The sequence below is a fragment of the Suricata suricatta genome, chromosome 15, assembly GCF_006229205.1.
Source record: "Suricata suricatta isolate VVHF042 chromosome 15, meerkat_22Aug2017_6uvM2_HiC, whole genome shotgun sequence".
Taxonomy (NCBI): domain Eukaryota; kingdom Metazoa; phylum Chordata; class Mammalia; order Carnivora; family Herpestidae; genus Suricata; species Suricata suricatta.
This window is the reverse complement of record NC_043714.1, coordinates 15,865,470-15,877,139: the sequence shown is the minus strand read 5'-3', so window position 1 is coordinate 15,877,139 and position 11,670 is coordinate 15,865,470. Positions and strand designations below refer to the sequence as shown.

The window sequence follows — 11,670 nt, the reverse complement described above, 5'->3', positions numbered from 1 at the left end:
ATATTTTCAAATTGTAAAGACCAACACGGTGGGTATATAGATAAAAAACATGAAGCCTTCCTAAATCTGTTTCTTCATGCTTGACCTTTAAATCCTTCCTCTACAGAGTGATCATCACTACTGTGAATACCAAACACTTCTGGTGAGTCACATTTAGACATCTGGCTACTGATAGTAAAGGCATGGAACATTTAAGAGATAGAGAATTCATTTTTACATCTCAACCTATTTTACATTAAATTTCCAAACTCAAAATTTCACATTAAGGATTAGGTCATACATAAAATCTAGTCATAGTATTTTCAAGTTGGAAGAGGCCTAGGTTGAATACAGTAAAAGTCAGGACAGACCAAGGGACGGGAATGGAACTCAGTGCCTTTGACCCCTAGCCTAATGCTGTTCTAATGAACCACATCACTTTGTAGAATGTAAGAGTTCTAGAACTTACCTGGACTTATTTTTTTGGGTGGGGGGGGGGGTTGGGGGGGAGGCACATACATGTTTTTTGCTATGCCAAATGTATTTTGAGACATTAACAATTTTACTGAAGTCTCCTGAATGAACTCAGATTGGTGGAGAATTTAGCTGTATTCTACCTTGTTCACACAGCTTCTGCTTTCAGAATCCACGATACTCTTGGAGGGAAGTTTAGCTAGATGTGGTCTACAAGGTATAACTGAAATTCTGTTGGTACTGTCCTGTAACTTGCCTTTGGGCACTGATATAAATAATTTGAATGTTCTATAGGAATTAAAACTATACCTTAATGAAACCATTTCTAAGTCAAAAATATATGCACACATATATATAAAAAAATCAACCAAATTTTGGCTTTTAGATGGTTCAATATGAACAAATAATTTCTTTTGTGTTTATGTTTGTATTACCAGTTTTTGGTACCAAATATATTTTATGTTTATAATTAGAGAAAACTCTATAAACATTATTTCAATGCTTAAACGATTTCAAGGATAGGGATTCCTGGGTGGCTCAGTTGGTTAAGAATCCAACTTCAGCTCAGGTCATGGTCTCACGGTTTGTGAGCTCAAGCCCCGCATCAGGCTCTGTGCTGACTGCTAGCTCAGAGCCTGGAGCCTGCTTCAGATTCTGTGTCTCCCTCTCTCTCTGTCCCTCTCCTGTTCACACTGTCTCTGTCTCTATTTCTGAAAAATAAACATTTAAAAAAATCTCAAGGACATAAAGGTCTTTATACAGATAAAGTGGGCCTGGGAAGGTCAAATGCACAGTAATACACTTCCATTTTTTAAAAATCCTGATGTAATTATATATAGCATTACTTATTTGATTAAAGCTTCAATTCAGTTTAAAACATGAGTAAATCCACAAATGCACTGAGACCCAGACTGCCAAAGCTTGAGCAGACAAAGATCATCGGTGTGGCCACCTCTGTGAGGTGAAATGAGCCGCAGAAGCTTCTGCGGGCTGGGAGTAACAGGCAAACGATCTCGCTACATACATTCTACCGGCAAGGCTGACCTCTGTGAACCACAACGCTGCTTGCTTTTGAATTAATTTATTCTGAGCACCAAAAACATTTTTCCAAAGAGGGAATTACCATGTAGGATGTTAGTGTTTTTCTCCAAAGAACAATTTATTTACCACAGGATCCGTCTCTATCATTTTACCATTTGGATCTACTTTAATCTTTAAGTATTACTAGTATTTTCATAAATTAAGATGAATATGGCCTAAAACAATAAAGCGATATCTTTTCTCTGGTCCTTTTAAAATTAGAAAATATGTGCTTGTTATAACAAATCCAAACAATACAGATGTTTATAAAATAAGGGGAAGCATAAAACATAAGGTGAATATTTTCTCTTAATTCTCTGTACCCCAAATTCCATTTCTCTAGTGATAACATTTATTATTTTGATGTGTATCTTTCTTCTTCCCATATACAAATACTTATGTATAATTTAAAAAGTAAAAATCACACCATGGAAATATATAATTTCACTTTTTTCTAACTTGGCAGAATATCATGGGCATGTTTCCAATAGATTTATCTCATTCTTATTGATAGCACTATAGCATTCCATTGTTTAATATACTGATTTATTTATCTGCATACTACTAATGAATATTTATGTTCTTTCAGATTTTTTATTAGAGAAATTGCTGCCAAAAACATCCTTGCCATTTTTCTTAACACACTTTTATTTCCATAGGATACATTTCCCGACTAGGGATTACTGGGCACAGGATGTGTGCATTTACATTTTTGATAGATGCTGAGCATTTGCCCATTTTATAAATAGAGCAGTGGCAATCTGTGGGGTTTGGGGCAGGAACATGGAGGATCAAGTCTAGCCCGAGGTCCAACATTCTGGGCATTCTTCTACTGTTTTATGGAAGTAGTTTGACTTTGAGCATTAGGGAATCTTCTGCAGGACAACCTTATTATCACATTCAGATTTGGTAACAGGTATGTCGTGTGGAGATGAAAAGACAAAGTTCTGGCTAGCTTGGCTTCTGTTGTCAGGACTATGGTGGCCAGTGGTAATTCCTTCAGTGAGACTGGAAATTAATACAGTTTCATTGAAGCTTCAAACAGAGCAGACAGGTCCTCTTCTGACTGAGGGCGTGGTGCAAGCTTGGTAACCCTTTCCTGAAACAGTAAACAAAAGGAGTTACCCAGAGCTTTGAAAAGATAGTAAAAGCTACTAGGTTATGTAAATTAACTTGGCCATAAGAAACAGTGACTTGATGATAGTCATATCTTTAAAATCATATTTTGGGGTGCCTGAGTGGCTCATTCGGTGAAGCATCCGTCTCTTGGTTTTGGCTCAGGTCGTGATCTTGCGGTTTCGTGGTTTCAAGCCCTGCATTGGACTTCGTGCTGACAGTGAGGAGCCTGTTTGGGATTCTCTCTCTCTCTCTCTCTCTCTCTCTCTCTCTCTCTCTTTCCCTCCCTGCTTCTCCCTCACTCGTGGTGTCTCTGTTCCTCTCAACATAAATACATTTTAAAAATCTTATTTCTTGTTTGCTTTATACTAGCTGATCCCCAATTCAGTAGTTTATTGAATGACATCTCTCCCACAAAGCTTTCAAAAGCCTAATAAGCCCTTTCCTTATGTTCTGGCCTTCTGCCCAAAGTACAGAACCAAACCAACCTTGGGTAGAACACCACCTTTGATGACCAAACTGCATTGGTCCGCAGCCTCGGCCCGGTAGGTTCTCTGTGCAGAGAGCACGGCCCCAGGCACAGCATGTGCTGCCAAGGAGAGTAGAACTGGGTTGTCCTTGACCTCAAAGACTGTATATTTTGCAACTTGGATTTAAAGTATATTCAAAAAGATTTCATTAGGACTTAACTCTCAGGCTATAGGCAACAAGTGACTCCTTTTTAATATGAACTAAAGTTTTATTTCTGCCTTCCCCAATGAATTCAGTGACTTCCTTAATTCCTCTAATGTTGTTGACTGGAGTTGGCAAAGAGAGCCAGCATATCCTATTGCTATATATACCCCCATTAGTGTCTTCTTAATCCCAATGGGACAGAAGATTAAAAGATACTATAATGGCCACCCTGTGTCCAAATTTCTGGGCTCAAATGAAATTAAGATATAGGGGTTGAGGATCCAACTTTGGATTTTGGCTCAGGTGGTAATCCCAGGGTCACTGGGTTGAGCCCCATGCCATGCTCTGCATTGAGGGTGGAGCCTGTTTGAGACGCTTTCTCTCTCTTCCTCTGTCCCTCTCCCCTGTGCTCTCTTTGTCTCTCTTAAATTAAAAGAAAAAAAAAAACTAAGATATAGGCCAGATTTTTGGTCCCATTCGCATGGGTCTCTCAGTTTATTTTCTTTTAAGGACTTGTTTGAGAGCACAGCTGGTAGATGAGGCAGACCTATGAGGGCAGGACTATGCTCACTCTTCATGCTCAGTGCTTACCATAGTGCTTGATACACAGTACAAAGGTGCCCAATAGTTACCTGATGACTTAATGAAAATGGTGGTGGTGTGGGGAAGAATCCTTTTGATTTTTTTTCCCTTCTCTACAGGTTTAATCCATCAGCAAATTTGTCTAATCTACCTCCACAGTAAATCCCAAATCTGACCACCCTTCACCTCCTGCTCCACCACAATGCTAGTCTAAGTCATCCTCACTCCCCGCTCCAAAAGTCTGTTTCCACTTTTGCTCTACTCTTGCCCCCTCGAGGCCATTCTCCACACAGCAGACAGAGTGGCACTCCCCCCGGCCCCCACCAGAATAAATTGCTCCTGTCATTGCTTGCTTCATGCTCTGTGATGACCTCCCATTGCAATTACAAGACCATGGCCTCCAGTGCCACGCTGTTCCGGCCCTGATGGTCACCTCAGCTCTGACTCTTCTCCTATCAGTTCATCTCACTCAGCCCCACTATCCCCTCTCAGTCCCACAAAAATGCTCATCTTCACCCAGTCTTAGGGCCTTTTCCCTCGGCCTGGAGTGCTTCTCCGAGATCCTGATGTGGTTGACTCCACTTGTAGTCAGAGACTTTGTGTGACCACCCTCGCTGGAGTTCCCTCTCCACTGTCTCACAGGAAATCACTATCTCATTGCCCAGGTTTTCCATCATACCATTAGTCATTATCTGGAATAATTTCATTTGTATCTTACTTATAAATTTGATTACATGCCTATTGTCTGTCTTCTCTCACTAGAACGTTAGGTCCATGAAGTAGGGAAGAGACTTTATTTCCCTCTTTACTGTATCCTGTTCCATGCATGGTATATAATAGGACCTCAATAAGTATTCATAAGGTAAAAGGAAGATGAAAATAGGAAGGCTGTATTAAAAAATTAACTAGGGGCACCTTGGTGGCTCAGTAGTTAAGCATCTGACTCTTGATTTTGACTCAGGTCATGATCTCCCGGTCTGTGAAGTTGAGCCCTACATTAGGCTCTGTGCTGACAGCATGAAACCTCCTTGGGATTCACACACAGACTCTCTCTCAAAATAAATAAATAAATAAACATTAAAAAAATTAACTCAAAATAAGCCTAAATGTAAAGACTTAAATGTAAGAGCTAAAACTAAAACCCTTGGAAGAAAATAGGGGAAATTACATTAGATTTGGCAATATTTTCTTGGATGGAACATTAAAAGCACAGACAATAAAAGAAGGTAAGTTGGACAACATCCAATTTAAAACTTTTATGCATCAAAAGACACTCTCAAGAGTTGAAAAGACAGAATGAGAAAAATATTTGCAGATTATACATCTGATAAGGGAGTAGTATCTAGAAAATGTAAATAAATGCTACAACTCAACAGTAGAAAACCCTAGACAACCCAACTGAAAAATAGGCAAAAAGACTTGAACAGATATTTCTTCAATAAAGATATGTAAATAGCCAATAAACACATGAAAAGATGCTCAAAATCTTTAGTCATCAGCAAAATGTAATTCAAAACCATAATGAGTCCCCACTTCCCATCCATTAGGATAGCCGTACAAAAATGGAAAGTAACAAATCTTGGTGAAGATGGAGAGAAATTGGAACCCTCTTGTATTGTTGACTTAACTTATTGTTGGTGGGAATGTGAAATGACGCAGCCTTTATGGAAAACAGTTTGGCAATTCCTCAAAAAAATTAAATAGAGAAGATAACCTATGATCCTGTAATTTTATTCCTAGGTAGAGAGCCAAATGAATTGAACGCAGGGACTAAAACATATTCATATAACCAATGTTCATAGTAGCACTATTCACAATGGCCTAAAGGCAGAAACAACCCAAGTGTCCATCTGCAGATGAATGGAAAAGCAATAGGTGGTATATCCATGCAATGGAATATTAGCCATAAAAAGGAGTGAAATTATGACATTAAGAATTTGTGCTAAGTGAAGACATTATACAGACACAAAAGAACAAATATTGTATGATTTCACTTATATGAGGTACCTGCAACAGGCAAATCCATAGAGACAGAAAGTAGAACAGAGGTCATCAGAGCCTGGGAAAGGGGAGTTATTATTTATCATTAAGCAACAGAGCAGAGCTTCTATCTGAAATGATTTAAAAGTTCTAGAAATGGATAGTAGTGATGGTTGTACAACACTAAGTGTACTCAATGGCACTGAATTGTATACCTAAAGTGGTTAAATTAATACATTTTATGTTAGATATATTCTACTATGATTAAAAAAAGGAAGGAAAGGGGTGCCTGAGTGGCTCAGTTGGTTAAGTGTCCAATTTTGGCTCAGATCATGATCTTGTGGTCTGTGGGTTCAAGCCCTGCATCAGGCTCTGTATTAACAGCTAAGAGCCTGGAGCCTGCTTCAGATTCTGTGTCTCCCTCTCTCTGCACCTCCCTTGCTCTCTCTCTCTGTCTCTCTCAAAAATAAATAAACATTAAAAAAAAAAAAAGGAGGCAGGGATGGGCAGATGAGTGAAGGATGGGTGACAATCTGATAAGTGTGGTGAAACCAAAGTACGATTTTACACTGCAGCATATCTTCAGAGACTCTAAAGAATTTTGAGAATCCAGAGCAAGGATTGTTCATGGCGACCTACATATACGTGAGGGTCAAAAACTGAAATTCAGCATTTGCTATGGCCAATGATTATGGCCACACTATTCTGTTTATAACAGGAGGAAATCTTACCTGGTGACCTCAGAGTCCCTTAAAACGATCCTGTTCATCTTTTGTAAAACAGTTCAGGATTCTCAGAAGTACTTCAGGCCAAGTGATCTGGGGTTCTCCTTCGCATTTCTAAAGCCCCATGATTGGTTAAATGGGGGCAATAATGTTTGTGATATATCCCTCCCATGTATCATCTATGCCACAGAAAAGCCAAACTCTCAGAATTAAGATGTGTTCAGCGCTATTATTTATAGACATGTAAAACCGAGGGACAACTGATTAACATGGGCACTAGAATAAACCCGACTACTACTTTTAGCACATTCATAAAATAACAACATTTCGGCTGGCCTGTCTGCCAGGGAGTGGAAGTGCTCGTTTTGGTAGACAGCTCTCCTCAGAAATGAAATGTTTGGATTTGAAATGTAAATGTTTTTTTCCAGAGGTTTCAGAAACCCCACTTGGAAGATTAATTTATTCTTGCCTGCTCCCCTTGCAGCCTGGGTATGGCGGTTAGAAGCCTCTGCACACAGGGCTGCTGTGTGCTGCCATCAGTACGGGCTGTGGTGTTTGGTCAAGAATACTGGCCTGGTTGTTCCTTCCAGAGAAAACCAATCCCTCCTTGCTGAACATAAAAGAAGCTTTATCAAATGTCGGCTACATAAATAATCTTTCTGGCAATATTCTTTGCAGCAACCAGTATATCCCTCTCACCACCTTAACTCCTGTAGATACTAATAAGTGCAGATTAGCCTGCCACATGTGTAAAATCCTGAAGCTGCCATAGCACTCCTGTAAAATGTTCACTGCTGCCAGAAATACCAAACAAAACACCCATAGTTCTTCATCTGCAAAACAGACAAGCTTATTTCTAAGATTCCTTCTAAAGCTCCATGAATCTCCCCTCCCCTCTCCATATATAGAACACATTGACTCAATTACATGGACTCCAAAATGGAACTAGTGCTACTTTATTAAAATTAACTATGTTTCTCCCAATCATAGAACCATGATTAAAAAAAAAGCAGGATATGTGTTAAGGCTGCTTTATGAATACAACTTGAGGAAATCCTGGCCTCCTCCTTTTTGACTTGTATTCAAAAGATTCAATTTGTCTTGCATCTTTTGTGAAACTAACAAATTAGCTTTGTCTAATTAAGGTTTTGCTATCTGTGATTTTCCAGTATGACATGTACACTGAGGCATTTAATAGGATACCTAATTAACTTGCTATTTTGGTGGATGGTCTCAAATGTGAGTTTGGATTTCTTGTTGCTATCTGGAACAGTTTCTGAAAGTAAAAGACTGAGGACAGTAGAATTTAAACAGTAAACACTCTTTAAATTGCCAATGTGTGCTGATGGCTAGAAGATGCGTTGCCACTAGCAATTAAATGGCCAAGAATATCACACAGTTTCATCTGAAAATCGTGGATACCAACCCTGGAGGTTGACAGACACACATTCCTGAACAAAGAGAATTTTTCAGAACACCCTCCACCCTCTGCCTTGCAGCATGGATACTATCACTGGAACCATGCTATAAGAGCCAAACACCATGTTCAAACTGTGGTGACCACTTGGTCCTCGGTATCCCTGGACAGGCTTTCATGGCTTCTTGTCATTAGTTGAGTCCTATTAAGTGTACGGAAACTTCTCAAAAAATTACCACCATCCAGCCACTCAGCTCACCTGCCTAGAAGACTTAGGAGGCTAGAGGCCTGCAGGTTTACTAACATTTAACGTGTTTGCTAGCCTGTGTGAGGTGCAGTAGAGGATGGAGGAGCAAAACATGTCCTTGCACTCATGGAACTGACAGTCTAGTAGGTTTGGATAAAATAACTGTGATGGTCTATTTTATTATCCTTTGGACTTGTTGGTTAGAACTAAGTGTTTGTGAGTTAGCCTAGGAGCTCAGTTACACTTTGAGATTTTCTTTTCCTCATTCATTTGTATTTTTAGATGCAACTGAGGCTACTGGGTCTGAGTCTAAATGAAGGAAACTCCTGGCCCATGGGGCCATATTTGGTCTGAACAGTGGGTAATATAGGGGATATAACACAAACATCCAGATTATATATATATATATATATATACACACACACACACAAAATATAATTTACTCTATAATCTATATTTAATATTATATGTAATATATATATCATTATATATATATATATGTTTTTTTAATTGGAAGTTCTACCACCACTGGGACCTGAATTTCTGCTTGGAGATAATAAATTGTAGCTGAAAAGATACTCACCCAATGAGATGGATTATGGGCTTTCTAGTTCATGAAATTCCCCACAAATCCCTACTGCTTTAAATTACTTTGTTCATTGCAATTACCTATCTCCTGAGGACCTGTGAGTCTGTTAACCCCATCCATACAAATATCATCTTACGTGAGTGGTGAGATCTTCAACATTCTAAGCAGTTGCTAAGTGGGGAAGAAGCTAGTGTGAGGCCTTTGTTTAACCAGGGTGGGATGGGGGCAAAGCACTTGTGGTAAGCAGGAACCTGTGTGAGGTCAATATTCCAGCTGTTATCTCTGTTTCAAAGTCAAGGACAGATCCATGCTTGCCTTAATGTTGGGCAGAAGTGCCTTACCCTCGTATCCTTATAGTATTTAAGTGATCCCTGTCTTCCCCATTTTAGACAGGAGGACTAAGTGAGCACTCTGGGCATGGAGAGCAAGGTGTGGCTCGTGGCTCTGGCTATTTTATGGTGAGTTGCGGTGAACAGGGTCTCAGCCTAGTAGGATCTGATGCTATAGCACAAGGGTGTCTGATCAAAATGAAAGAGAGGTCCAATGCGGTGTAAACGCTCATCATGACAACTTTGATAGGGAAATTTCAAATCTGTTATGATTCCACCAAATAAAGCCTGGCAGCTCAGTTTAAATTCTTTAGTAACATTTAAAAAAAATAAGACTCAAAATGACACAGATATACATACAGATGTATGTGTATAAAAGATACACTCTCCCCCAGATACGTTAAAAAGTGATTTTGTAATGGTACTGATTTACAGGCCATGCCTATTTTTCACAAAATAGTAGGAATTTATAACTGTTTATAATATAAAATAATATTAGTGGCCCTTTTGGAACTAGCTTCACATAGTTTTATAGAGTACTCTTAAAAGAGCAGAAATGGTAAAAAGGGAAATTTTGCCATACTTCAAGACAAATGTGGTGTGTTTGCCTTGAATTTTTAGAAAAGATCCTTTCAGTTACATCATAACAGCTCCAAAAAGCCACAGGTTTATGGAAGAATGTGTAGGTGAGGGGGCTGCTCCCTCCCCTAAGGGAGGGGAAGAGCTGCTCTCTGGTGTGGAGGAGACCTGGGTTTTCCTCTCCCCTGAGACCACCCCCCCAAGTGGACCATGTTATTCCAGCAGCTTTGTGCTTCTCAGAAGGGCACAAGGTCACTGCCTCTCTTACCTGGGGCAGCGTCCCTTTCACTAACGCGGGGATATCAGCCTTGGAGTAACCAATGGCAGCTAGGCCATCATCAACATCCAGATCGAATAAGAATTTCCGGAGTGTGTCTGCCAAAATAGGCCCCGCGTCTGGGATCCTGGCAGTGCGGGTGTCAGCTCCTAGAAGACACAAAGTGCTGACTGTAGAGAGAGAGAGGGTGTCATTCAGTTACAAGATAGCTGAATACATAACCTACTGCTGGCTCCCTACCACCAAGGACAAGGGCACTGCTGTGCCTTCACACGGCGGCCAGCCCAGCATCAACCCCGCAGAACACAGATGGGCCGGGCCAGCCTGCGGGACCCCAAAATCCTCTGCAGAGAAGTCGGCTGGGGCGTGTTGGCCTGGCACTCACATTTCCAATGGGCTGCTCTCCCCTAGTACGGTGGGAAGAAGAGGAACTGAGCCAAGAGAAGAGGCACAGGGATGAGACCAAAAAAGAAGGCTGCTGTTTGGATGAGGAGGAAGGAGCATTTGTAAGAGAAAACACAGGTTATGTAACTTTCAAGGCTTGGAATTTGCTGACATCTAGAGGTGTATGTGTTCAACATCTTTTCTCCCAGCAACATCTTAGGTGAAGAAGACAAACCCTTTCCAAACACTGTGTGAGGCAAGGGCATATGGAAGTGCAAAAGCTCCAACAATGACTGCCCAAAAGGAGGAAAATGATAAAAATAGACTATGCGTGGCCAGGGGAGGAAATATTTCCTCTCTATGGCTATAAAACTTTTTATTTTAAAGGGCAGGGCAGGTTACTCTAAATAAATATCACAGAACCAGTCAGGCAGAACCAAGAACATCAAGACTCTCAGAAAACAGTGTTTGGTATGTAGATAATAATGATGTTGGTGAAGGGGGAGAGAAGGTTGCCAAGGGTTGGAAATTTGTAAGGGCAAAATGCAGACACGTTTAATAGTTAATACATGAATTCATAGAGACATCAGTCTGGACGAGCCGAGGTCCTGCCTTCAGGCAGGGGTAGCAGGGAGAGGTCCCAGACCCCTAGCACTCCAGCCCCCCGTCCATTCTGGCCAAACACATTCACTGCCAGGAGGTGAAGCTACTCTCCCAACAGATGCAGCATTATTTATTATCCAAAATGCCTCATGTGGAGTCTAAGCCCACTTTCTCTGTATTGTTCACCAGGAGACTAGAATGACTAGTTTACCTCCATGCTGAAGCACACTATTAGTCTTAACCTTTTTCTTCGATGGCAGCAAGAACTGTTTTAGTAATCCAGAAATAAGTATGAATAGACCCAGATACAAGGCTAGTTGGGAGAGCAGCTGGATGGAAGGTAGGCCTTGCCTGACAAGACCAGTCTGTATTACACAGTGGCAGCTGAAATATGGATTAGGTGGAAAGGTGACACATGATATAAGGTTTATGAGGTTTTTATGTTCCTGGGATTGCTGCCATAAAACACACCATCAAAGCCTCTGGATTTTCCTGTGAAGTGTTTTAGGGGAAAAAAAGGGTAGGAAAGAGAACAAATCAGTATAAAGCTAAGAGAATCTAAGATTACATAGGGAATTAAAATAGTTAATGGCTAAGTATGGTATAACATTAAACAAAACTTGCTATGCAAGGA

General features: G+C 40.4%; 1 protein-coding gene across 4 annotated transcripts in view; it reads right to left on the bottom strand.

The window, feature by feature from the left end:
- Positions 1-2,065: 2,065 nt before the first annotated feature.
- Positions 2,066-11,670, bottom strand: part of ADHFE1 (alcohol dehydrogenase iron containing 1) — a 30,140-nt gene continuing 20,535 nt past the window's right edge. For all 4 annotated transcript variants that reach the window (XM_029923875.1, XM_029923876.1, XM_029923877.1 and 1 more), the window contains 2 exons: positions 10,041-10,198; positions 2,066-2,632 (listed from right to left, as the gene is read on the bottom strand). In XM_029923875.1, coding sequence (XP_029779735.1) covers positions 2,549-2,632; positions 10,041-10,198 — 242 coding nt within the window. In that variant the 3' untranslated portion in view covers positions 2,066-2,548. The remainder of the gene's footprint in view (positions 2,633-10,040; positions 10,199-11,670) is intronic.